This window comes from Daldinia decipiens (assembly GCF_022478715.1).
Source record: "Daldinia decipiens strain CBS 113046 unplaced genomic scaffold F4813scaffold_33, whole genome shotgun sequence".
NCBI classification, from domain to species: Eukaryota; Fungi; Ascomycota; class Sordariomycetes; order Xylariales; family Hypoxylaceae; genus Daldinia; species Daldinia decipiens.
The window spans coordinates 247,272-264,588 of NW_026054576.1; the positions used below are offsets into that span (position 1 = coordinate 247,272).

Below are 17,317 nucleotides of genomic sequence, written 5' to 3' on the forward strand. Positions count from 1 at the left end.
TACGGACTCTACAGACATCACTCAAGAAGGCATAGCAGACGGCCGCGCGTTGGTACCACGCGAACATGGAGTTGATGGCTTCCGATAACTCGGTGCTGCTAGTTTTGTCGATGCAGCAAGTATCGATCCAAACATATTTCCATCCTTCCTTTAAGCACTTTCGACAGCAATTCAGAATCTTATCCCAGCCAGCCTTAGTGTGGTCTTTGTCCAGAGTGAGGTCCTGTAGCGTTACTTCGCCGTCTAGCCAAGTATGGGATAATATCGCATACTCAGGGGGCGAGCCCTGGAATTCTTCCAGGGTAATAGAAGATGTATTGAGCAATCGCATTCTCAACTTAGTATGCTGCAAATACTTATAGCTGATTCGAGTCTTGTAGAGTCCAATTCGTACAACGCTGACCAGAGATTAAAAGGGACCACCAGGTTGCCATCAGTCCTAGCCTAAAACTGTAGATCTCGACCTCTCTTGGCATTTTCTGTCCTAACCCTATGCGTATCATTGCATATGTGGGAACGAACAAGCTCCTGTATTTGAGTATCTTTTCCGAATAGCGAAGAACACTTATATTAGCTTTCAAGTAGTAGCAGTAGTATGTAGTGACAGAGATGATACTCTGGTATATATCTCGACATAACTAAACATGAAGAGAAGTTATGAACTTACGGTGGCTGTTCGCTCGTATAACATATCCCACTTCCCCACGTAGCCACCAACGTTCCAAGACGTTGCTTTTACTACCATATAAGAGGGTCTATATATTACCTTCGTTCTCGACTACAATGAAAGGAGCTCTATTGATTCAAACTGAGTCTGTCTGATAGGTGCGCTAGCACCATATGATAAGTCGTCTGCTTTGGTTGCAACCCATTTTAGGCTATCCGCTTAATGTGATAAAAAAAAAGCATCCAATTTCGGAAAGACTACATCTCAACTCCGTTACCAGAGTCCATAATGAGCTGAGCTTCCGGCTATAAAGGCGATGATCGTCGCTCTAGGAATTTTCCCAGTCATTTAAGCCTTACTCATGCATCGCGTTTAAGACGGTCTTATATATTCAGAGCAATGAGAGGATTCACCTTGACCATTTTCCCCCTGTGGTGGGCTGCTGGGGCGATTGCTGTTCCTACGCGGGCGCAAGCTGCACCTCCGGCTGAATTCACACCGAACACAAAGGTCGGCCCCGGAGGAAGCAAATACAAGGACTCGCCGCATTTTCGCGTCTATGATGCAGCAAGCGACTCTATTGCGAACTCTGTACTCCAGACTCTCGAGTCAGCCTACGACTGTTTCGTAACTAGCCAAGGATGGAGGTCGCCGGGTCTCTCATTCAATCAAGACAATGATAATGGCCCCTGGTACAAGATGAATGTCTACAACGTTAATGATTTAGGACCTAATACTGCTGCCAATACTGGGACGGACAGTGCCACTGGCCTAAGCTTCCTAAATGTCGTCACGGAATGGATGAATACGCCTTCGGTTACAGTTCACGAGTTCGGGCATGGTCTCACATATGCTGAGAGATACTGGGTTGACCAGGGTCGGACTGGAGCATGGTGGGAGCCGGTCGCTAACTTCGTCGCCGACACGTTTATAACCTCCCCGGTCTGTGCGGACTCAAGGGCGCGCTATAGTCAACCGAGTGGCGACACTATCATGAATCTTCAGAAAGTTATAAGCGATTCTTTCCAAGTAATCGTGGATGGGTCAAGCAACACCGGGAACTATTACGAATCATGGCCATTCCTAACTTACGTTACGAACAACCCAGACAACTATGCGGGCCTGGGGATGGCGAATTTCCCGAATGTATGGAGAAAATACAAGAGGAACAGCAATGAGACCCCTCTGCACGTTTTGGACCAGCTCGCATCGCCTATTAAGATTCAGACAATTGTCGGTCGCTACTGGGCCAGAATGGCGTATGTCGATATCGGACACGAAAAGGCTAAGGCTCTATTCGAGAGGCAGAGGAAAGAGTTCAATTACGCGAATTTGGACTCCCAGGGCAACGGGAGATATCGAGTTAAAGCAGCTCGGCAGCCGCGTTATATGGGCTCTAACATCATCCCCTTGAAGGCGACTGGATCATCGATCAGCATCACTGTGACTGCTACGGCACCATATACAGCCACTCTGGCGGTAAGAGGTTCCAATAAAGCTGTTAGGTACATCAGCGTAGTAGACAACAAGGTGCAAGCAAATTTGGCCAGCGGGGAGGAGGCTACTTTCGTGATTGCGAACACGCCGAACACGCTTTATCTCTATGATCCTTTCGCACTCAGTAGCGATGTGAGTCGGGGCTTGGACTACCAGTTGCAGATCACAGGCGCAAGTGTCTAGATTTAGGTCTACCTGGGTATATAGGCTGGGTTGTAAGGATTAAATGGTCACAAATTATTATGATCTTATACCGTTTTATGATCGTTCCTTGAGTTTGTTCTTTAAGGGAGTTAGAATATTCACCCACATTTTAATAGTTTAAAAATCGAGGTTAGAATATGCGACAATCCAGTAATCGAGTGGAAGTTAATATAAATATAATATTGTAGACTCTCGCGGATAGGATTCAACATTTCGGTTTCTGTTTTGTTTGATTGGTTGCGCTGATTTCTCTTCAGGGGTAGGTGGTTTTTGATTCTCATTGAACGTCTATTGAAGAAAGTAACCTAGCTAAAAACAAGGAAAATTCATTAGACTTCTATTAACTATTAGTAGTATTAACATCTCTTATTAAGTTTATTTGTATACCTAACGACCTCGGGTAAATTTCTTTAGACGGATAAATGTCATCATAGTATTGGCCAAGTAGATATCGGATGAGCTGGTGATCTGATACAAAAAGTATCATGGTCAAGGTAAAATATTACAGGTCAATAAATCGGCAATAACTTTCCCTACCGGGAATACTACGCGATGCGGGCCTCTTGGGGGCTACACAACCTGGATGCCTCGGGTTTCACACTGCGGCGCTGATAGGAATCAATAATTATTTCTAGCTGAACCCATCCATACGATCATAAAACATCAACTACGACGCGTCGAAAATGGATTCATGTACTACATGCCGCAACCTAGAGCCATTACCGGGACTTTCTGGGGGATTCATAACCGGTGGCAGGGGTCATGAGCTGGAGAGTTCAGCGCCCACCTGTCAGCTATGCTCGATCCTTTGGGAAGGCCTCCAGGCGTTCTGCCTGGCGAGCCTGGAAACAATTCATTGGATGGTATTACATCAGGAAGAAGACCTATTCCGCCTTCAGTATAAATTACCCGAAAGCGAAAAATGGGTAGGCCTTCATTACTATACTAAGGACGGTATGTATATTCAGCTGCCTGGATATCGGGCAACGTATCAAGTGGACTTAGTAAAGTATATATTGGCTAAACAATGATAGCACACGATCCGCTATCTGGTATTTTCAAACCGGCCAGCGATCTTGAACCAAATACTGCATCCGAGAAATACCTTGATCAAATGAAAGGGTGGATTGACTATTGCAACGAAAAGCATGATATCTGTAGGAGTCGCCTGAACACCTATCTTCCCACTAGAGTACTAGATGTCTTACGGGATCCCGATTTTGTCTTTGTATACGAGCCAATTGATACCGATAAAGGCCCTTACATAGCTCTGAGCCATTGTTGGGGAGGGGCTGTCTCCTCCATAACAACGACCGAGACACTGAACGAGAAGAAAGACGGAATATCAGTCGAGTCGTTACCGAGAACTTTCCAGGATGCAATATTCGTTACTCGAAAGCTCCAATGCCGTTATCTTTGGATCGATTCCCTTTGTATTATACAGGACAGTCTTGAAGACTGGAAGAATGAAGCATCGCGCATGGCAGACGTGTACGGCAATTCGTATGTGACTATCGCGGCAACGGCATCAGCTGATAGTAATGGTGGCTTATTCTATCGGCACGATATACTGGATGCTCGACATACCGCTAAGCGCTGCACTGAAGCAGGACAGCCCGTTATTGTGAATGTGCGTCCAACGTTGGAGCATACACCGTACTTTTTCAGCACCCCTTACGGCCTAGATCCATCAAGGAGGGCGCCCCTACTCGAACGATCTTGGTGTTTCCAAGGTAGGTTAATTGCATAAATCTTTTTATTAGAAAATATCATGAGTAACAATGAGAGTAGAGTATCTCCTATCCCCACGCGTATTATCGTTTACGCAGTGGGAGATACTTTGGGTATGCCTATCTAAGCGGTCGTGTAACTGCGGGACGTATAACGAGAACATACGCGAGATTGTCTCCTCCAGTGACCTAAAGGCTAGGTTTGACTCCCAGCTTCTCAAAAGCTCGTCAAAGGAATTACGCCTGCTGTGGGGAAATATAATAGAAGCGTATCTACTAAAGGATGTAACATACGATACGGACAGATTGCCTGCTTTGGCCGGAATAGCACAGCTCTTCTACGAAAGGGGTCTTGGTCGGTATGTAAATGGTTTATGGGAGACAAGTTTACTTTCCTACCTATTTTGGGGAGTCAATTGGTTGTTTGTCCAGAGCCATAAGGTCATTGCTAAACGAAATACCGATAAAGAGGTTCCATCGTGGTCATGGATATCGGTGTCCGGGTCATTTGACGCGTCTAAAGCAGCCGTTGAGGGTATCGAAATACTTCATATCTCGTATATTCCAGAAGTGTCCAGGCCTCTTGCAGAGGTCTGTGCTAAAAATATAACTATTCGAGGGTTATTATACCAGGCTCGTGCCTGGGTTCCATCCGATTATATAACGGGAAAACTCGGCATACTCGACCCTCGGCGGTTCGTTCAAGTCGCAGAAACTCGAGAGGAGGATTGGTATGTCGACGTAACCTCGGAATTAACATGTGGAGCTGAAAGCCCAATGGATGTTTATATTCTTTGTGGTACAAAGGGCCCAGGACTCGTCCTTCGTCTTGTTGAAGAGGCGGAGTCTATATATCGGAGGTTAGGTAGGATAAATAGGGTTCCGCCTAGATTAAACGAACAGAAGCCTACGGTTATTCAATTAGTATGATAGCTTGAGCAGTAATTCTAACCGAAAAAAAAGGATAGTGGAACTCTTTGGCGTAAAGGATAGGCAAGACTTTGAGTGAGGTTCCCATATAATAGCGAGAGGTTTGAAATACGTAGAGCAAATATACAGAGAAAACCAACATCAGATCCATTCCCGTGGACCAGCTATTCGTCACCAGGCATAGCCTAGACAACCATATCGTTCAAATCCATCCAGTCGGTGCGTGTGATTGTTCTATAGCGACCTTATCATGTAAATTTGGACTTGGTACTATCGTACGCGAAACTGGACGATGTTGATTGGTGGGCAGAACATCCGGCCGGCCGGCAATATGGCTAGGTTAGAATAATGATATATTAAACGGTGACTTCAGAGCGGCACTTCAGGACGGTGGAACTCTACTATTGATAGAACAGATTTCCAATATATACCTCCTTGCTCCCAAAGCTCACTCAAAGCTTACTTGATCTCTATATATCTACCAGTAACTGGCAACCAATTATAGTCAAAAAATAATCATATTCAACTTTGGTCCTCACCCGAGGGAGTCTCTACCTATACTTCAGCAGTTCAAGATGCTACCGCACTGGAGTTCCATGCTTGTGGGCGCTGGCACTATTTTGCCAGGTGCCTCTGCTCTACTTCGCTTTTCGTGTTCCCAACTCGTCGTTGAACGACTCGACCCCTTAGTCAACCCCGGCGTTGTCGGATCTCCACATCTTCATCAGGTTATCGGTGGAGTACGTACGCATACTTGATATAACTTAAGTTATAGGAGCCCAATCTGACCAATTGAAATCTGTAGAATGCCTTCAACCCGTCGATGGATCCAAAGACTATGGATATCCCCAGCACAGCTACTTGCACGACCTGCACCTTTGCCGAGGACTTTTCCAATTATTGGACTGCCGTTATGTTTTTCCGCGCACGAAATGGGACGTATAAGCGTGTTCCGCAAAAGGGCAATGTTTACTTTGAAGAGTCGAACGGTGGCGGTATGACGATCTACTACATACCAAGTTACCAGAACACAACTGTTACGGCATTCAAACCTGTAAGTTATACCAACTGGCCTTATACTTGGTGTCTATATCGTGGCTTATTTTTATAAGGGATTCCGGATGATTACTGGTAACCCTGCGATACGCACCGAAGAAGAGGCGATGAAATACCGTCAGCTCACGTAGTAAGTCTTTTACACACATGTTTAGTCTTAACACATGCAAATCAACCCACGTTCACTACGAGATCTTATGAAAAAACGCTTACATTGCTTTTACAGCACCTGCCTTCAAGATCCTATGACGAGGACAAATGAGACTCATGGCATGCCAAAAGAGCCGTGCCCTGCGGGTATCATGGCAAACCTACGGTTTCCGACGTAAGTGAAAGATCGCTACTTTGGATGGTGAGTTAACTGATGAGTTACCTAGTTGCTGGGATGGCGTCAACTTAGACTCTCCCGATCACGCCAGCCACGTTTCGTATCCTGAAAGTGGTACATTCGAAGAAGGGGGTCCGTGTCCCTCGACGCACCCCGTCAAGATCCCCCAACTCTTTTACGAAATCGTTTGGGACACGACTCCTTTTAACGACAAGTCCGAGTGGCCTGAGGACGGCTCGCAGCCGTTCGTATGGAGTTACGGCGATGCCACGGGCTTCGGCAATCATGGTGATTACATGTTCGGTTGGAAGGGTAACGCGCTGCAAATCGCGATGGATACGAACTGCAATGGATTCAAATGCCCGGAGCTGCAATACCAAGAGATCAAAGAGGGGAATAAATGTTCAGTAAAGCCAGTAGTAGATGAAGATATTGACGGGTGTAAGTATTTCAACTGGTAAGAAAAGTTCGTTGCTAACAGAAGAATATTAGGGCTCACGGAGCTTCCCGGTGGCATGCCAGTCACCGATGCTAGTGGGAAGCCTATTTATTAGATCATCCTAGACAACGGTAGAAGGAAAATAGGGGTCAGGTAGTACAATGAACAAGATGTGATATCCCGAAGAGTAATATGTTGAGCCCCTTTTCAACATATTACTCTTAGGGATATAACCTAACCTAGAAGAATCTATAACACCGCGAGACACGTGCACTATATGGGTTTGTGGTTATAGTGATGTTAAGACTGTAGGTGCTGTATTTCACTCTAAGACTCAAGCTGATGAGATGGTTTGACTTAAACTAGATGATAATATCATATTCAATACTATATGATGTATCATCTTAGGAGCAAACCATGATTGTGCTTCGAAGAGACACGAAATCTGCTGTAATTGGTCTTTGTTATAAGCTGAGACAAACTTTTCAAAGATGCTTCCGGAAATATCACCCATTGTGTTTCATGATCTACCAGTAATAGTAACAACACATTATTTACTCTAAACAATGTATAACAAAGAAATTTAAATTTAAAGTAAGCTCAACTTTTCCATTGGGACTTGTTAGTTGAGGTTTTCAAGAGCTTTGCCACTAATTCGCAATAAGGCTATTTCATAATCCGGTTCACACGTTATTAGTTTATTATTTAATCATAAAACATTCAACAAAGTAATGTCTATGACGCGAATTGACATTGGCGACGTCGAAGATATACGCAGCCGTAAAGTTGTAACGATCGAGCCAGATAGTAGTGCAAGAGTAGGCTCACTAGCTAATGACTGGATGCGGGATCCGTCGTGGTTTTGGCCTCCGCCTCTGTATCAAGCATACTGCAAACTCCATTTTTTAAAAGAGTGTTCTTTATATCACTTATGGGAAAACGAATGCTTCAAGCTTCAAGTTGAAACGAACACACTGAAAACTAAGAAGGCCAGCAAGTGGCCCACGGCACCAACGCGAGTCCAGCCTTCAAGACGAGCTCGAGAGAAGAGTTTAAAAGATCAGCCCGGGGTATCAGCAAGCAGACAGAGCAGTCCTTCACGGAACAGTAAGGCCGATGGGACACCTAACACACTCGATACTCGTCGAGAGCAACTCCGACTTCATCTTCCCTGGCCAGTTTACAAGACACAACTAGAAGGCCGGATAAAGCATGCATTCGACACGCTTCGGGGAAATAAGCAAGAGGACATCGACATATCTAAGCCCCATAGCACCTCTGACGCCGAGCCGCGTTTAGAATGTCGATACTGTAGATTCGATCCCGTGGTTATAGACTGCGAAGATTCCGTACCTAGAAGATTAGCACCGCCGGCACCGATGTACTTCATTCTTCCAGATGATATAAGCGAAGAGCAGATAGGCGAATTTGGTGGTATAAAGTTTGCAGTCGGTTTATCTGATAATCACGAGGCAATTATTTTATTGGGGATAGATAAACTTGACGATCTAGTTGGATGAAGGTGTAGCCAACGACGATGGGATGACGAGCTCAATAAGGGTCTGTGATCATGCCGAATACTGCTTGAACTGGTTAGTAAACTAGTAGATCGAAAAATAGGAATTCCGTAGCTGTGCTGGATAAGAATAGAATGCGGAGGGGGGGTAACCATGATGACAGGTTCGTTAATTGGGGATATGGCCTCTGTTGCTTTTCTTTGGTCTCCTACGATATATCATTTGCCACAGATATATATGCTACACCTACATTTCTGAGGCCGTGGAAAACACTCTGATTGAAGAGTTTGACGACGAATAGCGCCAGTTGCCGATTTCCATTACATGTAAGCAAGGAAGCGAATTCGAACGTGAGCTCGTATTAGATGCAGGTAACTTTCCTTTTTATGGCCAGGCATATTCAACTTAAAGACTCTTATTAGACATCGAGGTCGAGTCGAGTACCCGTCAGTCGGCCCGGCCAGTAGCATGGGGCTGAAAAGAACTTTTGCATAGAAGAGACCAGGAATAGGACCGGGCCGCAAGTCGACTGCAGGCGACAGGCTCGCGCGTGATCTGTCATGGTAAGCTAAGAGAAAACAGACGGTGACTCTTTTCAGCTGTTAGTTGGAATAGATGATGAGATCGGATAGACCGAATTACGTCAAGAAGATGTCTCGGCATGCATTGACTCTTGGAAGTAAACCACCTTCCATGTTGATCGTAAAGGTTTGGTTGTGTGATTGGTTAGTAGGTTTTCGAAATGTTGGTTTCCTGTGGTTTAAGGTTGAGCTCGAAAGCAATGTTACATTGCCATGCGCCGAGGTGACGGGAAATCTAATAAAAACTGTTGCTTGGGACCCCGAAGATCACAAGGTTTCGTTTGCGTGCGATGGCGTGCGATCTGCCAAGCATCCATAAGAACCTCATGAATCTCACGGATTCTCAGCTGCCCCTGCGTATTTACTTATACGCCAAATGCTCATCTCTTGGTCCTGGATCCTCCCAGAACCCAAGAGGCTCTAGAACGTAACCTAATAGTCTGTGCCGCTTGCTTGAATTGTCTTGCTGTATTGTCTTGTCTTGTCTGGTCTTGTGCTGTCTTAACCTTGACAACATGTGCAACATACGACCGGCCCCGAGTTAAAAAGGAGACGTATTCCTGTTAGGTTCTTGTGGAACGCGTGCCATTTTCTCAGTTCCGTTCTTTTGCGACTGTCATACTAAGAATCAAAGCCGAGATGCCATCAGAAACAGAGGCCGGGAAAGGTTCAGACCTTGACACGCGGGAGCTGAATGCTCCTACGGACGAGGAGTATGCCTCCTCGACTAACGATGGAATTCAACAGTTCGCTTATTCCGACTCACGGAAGATTGGTGTTACCGGAGCGGTGTTTCTGATTTTGAATAAGATGATCGGAACAGGAAGTAAGTGAAGTGATTAATCCAACAACTTCATAAGCGTTGCGAATAGACTGACCAGTTATTCCAAGTTTTCTCCACCCCCTCAGCCATCTTCGCAGCAACTGGGTCGGTTGGTATATCATTAATAGTATGGGTTGTTGGTGGTATATTGACATTCTGCGGTCTGAGCGTATTCCTTGAATTCGGTTTAGCTATTCCGCTCTCCGGCGGCGAGAAGAATTATCTCGAACGTGTCTACCGCCACCCGCGCTACCTGGCTTCATGTGTTTTAGCATCACAGATGATCCTTTTAGGATTTTCGTCCGGAAACTCCCTCGCATTCGGCCGGTATGTCTTAGCTGCCGCCGGAAGCACAGAAGGAGATGGTTGGACGGCCCGTGGCATCGCGATCGCGTGTATTACGTTCGCCGTCGCGCTCCATTCGATTTTTCCTAAATGGGGGTTAAGGCTTGTGAACCTCTTGGGAATATTCAAGGTGGTCATCGTGGTCTTCATCGTATTTTCAGGCTTCGCCGCCATCTCCGGTCGACTTCTCATCCCGCCGCCCGGTAACTTCAAGAACGCGTTCGCCATCGAGGTAACGGAGCATTACGGTGGCCAGGGCGCATATGGATACGCGACAGCACTATTGCAGATTATCTACAGTTACAAGGGTTGGGAGAACGCCAACTACGTGCTTGGAGAGCTGAAGAATCCGCGCAAGACCCTCGCGATTGCAGCGCCCATCGCCATCGGCGGTGTCACTATCCTGTATGTTCTGGCCAACGTGGCCTACTTCGCAGCGATAACGAAGGACGACCTCGCTACTTCTGAGGTGTTAGTGGCTGGCCTATTCTTTCGCAACGTTTTCGGTGATAGTGCTGCCGCACGGGCTCTCCCTGCTTTTGTCGCACTGAGCAACCTGGGTAACGTGCTGGCCGTGAGTTTTGCCCACGCTCGACTCAACCAGGAATTTGGAAAAGAGGCGCTTCTACCGTATGGAAAGTTCTGGGCGTCTATCAAGCCGTTTGATGCGCCAGCTGCTGCTGTGAGTGCTTTTCTTCAAAATTTCCCATGAATTATACGACTAACTTGATATATATCTAGCTTTTTCTTCATTGGCTTGTCACAGTGATCATTCTCGTCGCTCCTCCCGCAGGCCCCGCCTACAACTTTGTCGTCAACTTATATACCTACCCTGGTGCTTGGATTAACGGCTTTGTCACTGCCGGCCTCATCTATCTCCATTACAACAAGTCGGAGAATTGGACATCGCCTTGGAATACTTATTTACCGATCAGCGTCATCTATCTCTTGGCCAACATCTTTCTCGCTATTGTCCCCTTCGTCCCGCCGTCTGGAGACTGGAATGCTGACGGCTACCCCTATTTTGTATTCCCTGTCGTCGGAGTTGGCGTTTTGCTTCTGGGTGGAATATACTGGACATGTTGGTCTAAGATCTGGCCGGCGATCGGTGGATATAGGATCGAAGCTCATAGAATTGTCGAGGACGACGGCAAGGAGGTGGTGCGGTATCGGAAGATCAAGACGAGGTAGTTGCAGCAGTAAATATTTCGAGCGCCATCCTAATGGTATTAGCGGTAGCTATCGTATCCTCGCGCCCGCCAGTACAGGAATACACCTATATCTATAAGTAGAGACAATTTCTTAGCGACCTACATGATGGTCTATATTCATGCATGATCCCGTTCTTGATATTTTTTATACATTGGGTTACGTGCTGGTCATTTTGAAGCCGCGCCCTGCACCACATATCACCACCCCCTTTAATTGTCCGAGCCCGATGCGAAAGCGAACAGTCACTGGTGTCTCGGATCCGAAGCAAACACGAGCTGGGCGCAATATTTAAGACATGGCGCAAGCTACCGAACTCGCTGCCACGCCAAGATTTCTAGAGCTATATTCGCGCAATCTACAATTACAACTTTTATATCGAACGATGTGGCGGTCAAGCTGTCTCTCATCCGCAGCCGAGTGTGGTTACACAGGCGGTTACTTGCTGGCATACCTACCTACATTAGGTACACACTTGGTTTTTTTTTCTTGTCGATCTCCCGTACTTGTGTTAGAAGGAAGCTAATCAAGAGTAGCGTAGCCTCCTAAAAATACAGCCATATGTGAAAACGGCGAGGGCGACACATGATATTGCCTACACCTTAAATTTATAGATAGATGAGATGCTGCCCCGTGTAACTCGGCGTGGGCGTTCGGGAACGTTAGGTACTCTATGGAATGTTAACCTGCATCTATGGCTAAGATACATCCCTAAGATTCCGAATATTTAAGTTCTCCTTTTCCGCTAGTTACCTTGAAATGATAGCTATTCTACCCCTATCCATTTCTTAGCAGAATCTCTAGGCTAGGAGACTGGCCGATATGTCATCAGGTTCAGATTCACCTTCGTCGCTCAAAGTAGATCGTGGTCCATATCTACTTCGCATATTGACCCCGATCTCAGTGATTGTAACCTTTACCGTTGGTCTTCGTATTGTTATGAGAATACGCCGTACTTCTAATATCGGGATTGATGACTGGCTAAGTGTAGTTTCTCTTGTAAGTCATTGGGCTCGTCTCGCTAAATAATTAATATATCTCTCCAGTCTGTGTACCTCTTCTTAAGTAAGATGCCGATGAAACTGAGTTTCGAATATTGTTCTAGGTACTTTCGTGGGCGCAGTATGCTCATGTTGTTCTGCTCGTCAAGCTTGGCGGGGTGAGAAGATCAATTAGCTGGGACGAACCTCAAGGAAATATAGCCTCTAAGGTGAGCCTGCTTGTATTACACTGAGATTCTGAAGATATATGTTTAATTGGGCTAACTACTTTGCCTAACATGATTTTCGCTAGCCAATGGATCTATGCGACGACTATCCTAACTACCAAGCTCAGCATCCTGACGATGTACAGGAATATCTTCCCGGTACGGCTAATGAACATAGGGCATCTTGTCTTGGGCTCTATTACTATAGTATGGTGGGCTGCTTATGTTCCTGTCGAAACCTTTCAGTGCACTCCTGTCAAGAAGATATTCGACCCTGACATAATCGGCCATTGTATTGGAACTTCCGCATTCTTTGCGGGGATTATGATTCCTAATATTGTCACGAACGTCGCAATTTTATGCCTACCTACCTACGAGATCATGAACTTACACCTCACGCGTGGCCAACGTGCCGCATTGTCTGCCATTTTCTTACTTGGAACAGGTGTAGTTGCTGCAAGTGGGATCCGATTGAGATACCAGATCCGGCTGGCCCAGGGAACAACTGCAGAGTTTACTTGTAATAACCATGTCTCTCAATATTCGCATTTTGAGTGGAGCTAATAGGCACAGTGGCATATGCCAATCCAACCTTATGGACCGCCTTAGAGCCCGACCTGGCGATTATTTGCGGCTGCCTCCCTATGCTTGGACCGCTATTTAATGGCTCGCTTAGAATGCATCCTTTCACGTGGATTCGCAGATCCCTAGATCGTGACTACGGTAATGTCGAGAGGGATAGAATTCCAGTTGCCATACGTGCACTTCGGAGCATAGGCGGCTCATCGATGCATAGGGGCAAAACGGGAAAGGGTAACAAAAGCCAGGGCTTTAGAATATCGCGCAGTTCTATAAGACCATTTAGGAATATCGAAGACGATTTCGATAGTGTTGAAGTAAATAGCCACGGACATAGCAGGGAAGTTAATCGAGAAACATTTGGTCCTTGGTCTCAAGGGTATGCCGCCGAATATCGTGCCGTGGAGAGAAAGACTGGGGATGATGGGGTCGATGAAGTCCCGCTCGGAGTTATCACGGTAGAGACTGTGGTTGACTGGAGGGGAAACAGTTCTTCTTCTGACGCCATATAGTCTTTAGAACCTAGGATGCAACATTGCATCTGTTGGGATAACGGTCACGTGATCTCGTCACATGACCAGGGTTATGCCCATACACACCGCCCACGCACAGCCCACGCATTTGTACAATAGATATCTTTCCCCACTCGGGGGAACCCCTCCTCTCTTACCTTAGAACAACCAATCAGAACACGATCGTTATTTGCATTCCCTTTCATATTATTACGTAATACATAGTCAATCCAATAGCATCTGATATAATAGATATATAATAGATATATAATAGATATATAATAGATATATAATAGATATATAATAGATATATAATAGATATATAATAGATATATAATAACTATATAATAAATATAAAAAAATACATAATAGATATATAATACGAATTATAGTAGCTGCGCGGGTCGCAACTTGTGGGCTGCTTAAAGTGTGGTGTGGTTGGTATAATTGATACCGATAGTCATTTGTATTAATAATAATAAGAGAATTTGGCTATCCGTTTAGAACGTGCCCGTGCAAGAAACCGAGATTTATATTAGAGATACATGTACCTGTTTTATAGGTTAGGTTAGGTAAGATGTCTTATATATTAGGTGTTTGTGTAACATAAAAACCGGCTAAAAGCGGCGTGCTCGAGATCTGGTTTGTTTTACCTAAACCCCAACCTATTTTTGGAGGTCGTTCGCACTTTCCTCCCCTAATATGTAGTAGGTACCTCATAAAATACGTTGATAGTATGGTGTAACATCTAAAAATTCCTTGGTACTTCCACATGTTTGAATTTTTTTTTTTACTAGGTTAATGTTTAGGTAATTTCTCTCATCTTCTTTCCTCATTATATCCGATGTCTTAAAACGTCTCCTCTTTTTTTTTCTCTCCTTCCAGACATTTTACTTCTCCGTCTCATTTTATCTCCGAAATTTCTCGATTGATCCGTTTCCATTCGGGTTACGGCACCAACATACTTGTGAGTAATCGTAACTTGTGATTGGCCACAACTTTCCCGTCACACTGCGGTATCAAGCCCAGAATTATTCGGGGTACGGCCCGGTGCGCATCTCTGGGGGTCCTGCGTGTTCGGCGGGTTTATTCTGCGGCGTTCTACGGTACAGGCGCTTCGTGCGGAGAACAGAGCTGGAGCTGCATGTGTCGCTTATTCTTATGCTCTGGCCAAACGGGTCCAGATCATTTTAATTCTTCCGTTTAATCGTTTAATCGTTTGATCATCTATTCATTCGATCCTTCTTCTATCTATCTATTTCAACTCTATTTCAATCTTTTTTTTTTCTAAAAAAAAAAAAAAAAAAAAAAGTCAATTTGACGCAGGGATTTTCCCTCCCCCCCTTCTCTCTCCACCTCTTCAGACTCAAGCCCTACCCTAGAACTAGAAAATCTAGGTATTAATCGGTAGTTGATGGTCAGTGTTTGAAACGAACACTATCTATGCCCAATTATACATCCGTAGAGGTTCCATGAACATTCAATCCCCAGATTGAGATGGCTGACGAGACGCCGCCGGGCGATCATGGCAGTCCTGTCGGCAAACTCAACAATGCTATTTCTGATTTCGCCTCTTCTTATGTCAAGAAGGAATTACAGCAATTGACCCGCGAGCGAGATGATGAGTTGGCGCGGAGCCACGTGCCAAAGCTGAGGGCTCTCCTCAGAGAGGTTGATAAGGAGCGTCAGGCGTATGAACAAGACAAGGAGAAGTTAATCCTAGGTCTGCGCAAGAAGTTACAATTGCTCGAAGTCGATCCTGATACTATCGAGAGTACCGTCTCGGAACTTATCCCCGTTACCCCCAAATATCTCAGCGTCATTCCCAGTGCTTCAACCCTGACTATTCGACCCCCAACGCCTTTTATGTCACCGGTTCGCGATAATTATTTTAGCACTGTTCTTGGCGCAGATGTCTTATCAAGCATACCTCCATTGGCGTCGCAAGTACACGACGAAGAAACCTCTAATTCAGTTAAAGGTCACTCTTCAAGTCCTACCAATATTAACGTATCGCCGAACATAGGCCCGAATTTCGACCACCAAATACAAAGTCAGATTCTATCCGAAAATCCCATGACTAGCAAAGCTCTTAAGCGGGTCAGCGCAGATGGTGATAGCACCGCAAGTGGTAAGCGACGGAGAGTAGATGGCGGAAAGGTAAGAACGAACTGGAGCTGTCGCTGTCACTTTAAGCTGCTACTTGGCCGGCTAATATATGACCAGAGTCTAAATAGATCTCAATCGGATATATTCCGCAAGATCGCATTCCCAAACCTAGAAACAGGGGAGCGTATCTTCCGTCATGCAGAACGTCAGGGCTTCTTTGTTATACGATGCAACAGGCCCAACTGCCAAACGGGATTCTTCACGGACCCGCCTCTAGCATATAACAGAGCTTTGAAGCATTTCCAAAGCCACGGCGAAACGGGACAAAACGGCGAAGAACTCTCTAATGAATACATTTTTGAAAACTTCGCATGCGAAAGTGAGCAACCTTCCCTTGTATATATAGGGGATGGGTTTATCATAGGTACTAATCGTTGCCTATAGTTGAAGGTTCTAGCCTGGTTAGCAAGTACTGGATTAAGGAACATCTTGGCCCATCGCCGCATACCTGTAGGTAAAGGCATTCTTGTCATACACCTAGAGGAGAGCTAGTTCATTTTTTTTCCTTTTTCTTTTTTGAAAGCTTCATTGGAACAACTATTAATGTCTCCAGTCATTCCCGGAAGGTCGAGATCTAAAAATATCCAAGCAGCAGATGCTCTTAATATACGAAAGAGCAAAGAGGACGACAAGAATTATACGCCGTCTAGCAAACCCCGGAATCCTACTGTCAGCGATACCAATGAGTCGGACGAGGAGGAATTAGAGGCTGAGAAACCACGCCGCACGCCCAGGAGCGTACCCCGCCCAGACTATGCGGAGTTGGTGGCGAACAAGGATCCTTGGAATCTATCAGACGGTGACAGCGATGTGCGTTAGGCCCATAAACTTAGAATATACTATATCACTGCTAACTAGTAGCCGTAGAAGGTCATTCCCCGTTCTATGAAAGAGTCCCGGACGCCCGGCAATAGTGCTATCAAGTCTACGAGATCAGGGAGTAGTATATCACCCAGCTCGTCAAAAAGATCAACGCCGGGGCCTTCAATACTAAGAGCGAAGACATCGGAACCGAGTAAGTACGTCGACACCTCTTCCCTCGCATATAAACGCCGTCTAACACGGCTAGACCTTTTGGTTACACCTCGGAGCAGTGGCCGAGACGGTCCGCACCCAGTTAGGAATCGACAGTACCAGCCCAACAGCCCGCGCGTTGCGCTGATCGATGGACATCTATTGAAAATAAACTTTAAGATCCTGGCGTCAGCACATAGGGGGATATAATTGTAAACCACGCTCTACTTATTCACGTCCTTATGACGCTACTATTTCCGAAATGAGTTATACCCACGTCGACATGATTTAAAGATAGGTTATGTACCTTATATATTTTTAGCATCTTGGTGAGCTACAACCCTTAAATAAGTAAGTACCTCGCAAAGTTCAGAGAATACGAGGGACAGCAGAGGCAAGTAATTGTGATGATGCGGGATCTTCAAATCTCAAGCTAACGACGCAGCTATTCTCATACTAGCTGATAAAGCATGTACGGTTGACCAGGACATGGCTAGGATTAGTCGGCAC

The 17,317-nt window shown here is 45.6% G+C and overlaps 8 protein-coding genes across 8 annotated transcripts; all 8 read left to right on the top strand.

Annotated features, from left to right (window-relative positions):
- Positions 1-742: 742 nt before the first annotated feature.
- F4813DRAFT_368955 (uncharacterized protein) lies at positions 743-2,688 on the top strand. The gene has a single exon (XM_049244384.1). It carries the CDS (start codon positions 1,067-1,069, stop codon positions 2,345-2,347), a length of 1,281 nt encoding a protein of 426 aa, XP_049096913.1. The 5' UTR covers positions 743-1,066; the 3' UTR covers positions 2,348-2,688.
- Positions 2,689-2,855: 167 nt separating this feature from the next.
- F4813DRAFT_192479 (HET-domain-containing protein) lies at positions 2,856-5,217 on the top strand. Its single transcript, XM_049239445.1, has 3 exons — positions 2,856-3,322; positions 3,403-4,101; positions 4,160-5,217. Exons 1-3 carry the CDS (start codon positions 3,052-3,054, stop codon positions 5,026-5,028), a joined length of 1,839 nt encoding a protein of 612 aa, XP_049096914.1. The 5' UTR covers positions 2,856-3,051; the 3' UTR covers positions 5,029-5,217.
- A 386-nt stretch (positions 5,218-5,603) lies between these two features.
- F4813DRAFT_382366 (uncharacterized protein) lies at positions 5,604-6,966 on the top strand (the record flags this gene model as incomplete). The annotated part of the gene is made up of 6 exons (XM_049245794.1): positions 5,604-5,768; positions 5,834-6,082; positions 6,141-6,214; positions 6,311-6,409; positions 6,462-6,853; positions 6,905-6,966. The coding sequence occupies 6 exons, from the start codon at positions 5,604-5,606 to the stop codon at positions 6,964-6,966; spliced, it is 1,041 nt and encodes a 346-aa protein (XP_049096915.1).
- Positions 6,967-7,368: 402 nt separating this feature from the next.
- F4813DRAFT_192513 (uncharacterized protein) lies at positions 7,369-8,980 on the top strand. Its single transcript, XM_049239446.1, has one exon. It carries the CDS (start codon positions 7,583-7,585, stop codon positions 8,369-8,371), a length of 789 nt encoding a protein of 262 aa, XP_049096916.1. The 5' UTR covers positions 7,369-7,582; the 3' UTR covers positions 8,372-8,980.
- On the top strand, positions 8,981-11,354 carry F4813DRAFT_192514 (amino acid transporter). Its single transcript, XM_049239447.1, has 3 exons — positions 8,981-9,775; positions 9,841-10,799; positions 10,859-11,354. Exons 1-3 carry the CDS (start codon positions 9,589-9,591, stop codon positions 11,306-11,308), a joined length of 1,596 nt encoding a protein of 531 aa, XP_049096917.1. The 5' UTR covers positions 8,981-9,588; the 3' UTR covers positions 11,309-11,354.
- Positions 11,355-11,981: 627 nt separating this feature from the next.
- F4813DRAFT_368965 (uncharacterized protein) lies at positions 11,982-13,847 on the top strand. Its single transcript, XM_049244385.1, has 2 exons — positions 11,982-13,053; positions 13,107-13,847. The coding sequence occupies exons 1-2, from the start codon at positions 12,606-12,608 to the stop codon at positions 13,622-13,624; spliced, it is 966 nt and encodes a 321-aa protein (XP_049096918.1). The 5' UTR covers positions 11,982-12,605; the 3' UTR covers positions 13,625-13,847.
- Positions 13,848-14,402: 555 nt separating this feature from the next.
- On the top strand, positions 14,403-16,456 carry F4813DRAFT_192574 (uncharacterized protein). Its single transcript, XM_049239448.1, has 2 exons — positions 14,403-16,112; positions 16,178-16,456. Exons 1-2 carry the CDS (start codon positions 15,122-15,124, stop codon positions 16,249-16,251), a joined length of 1,065 nt encoding a protein of 354 aa, XP_049096919.1. The 5' UTR covers positions 14,403-15,121; the 3' UTR covers positions 16,252-16,456.
- F4813DRAFT_192632 (uncharacterized protein) lies at positions 16,258-17,299 on the top strand. The gene is made up of 3 exons (XM_049239449.1): positions 16,258-16,603; positions 16,661-16,812; positions 16,863-17,299. Exons 1-3 carry the CDS (start codon positions 16,337-16,339, stop codon positions 16,912-16,914), a joined length of 471 nt encoding a protein of 156 aa, XP_049096920.1. The 5' UTR covers positions 16,258-16,336; the 3' UTR covers positions 16,915-17,299.
- The last annotated feature ends 18 nt before the right edge of the window (positions 17,300-17,317 follow it).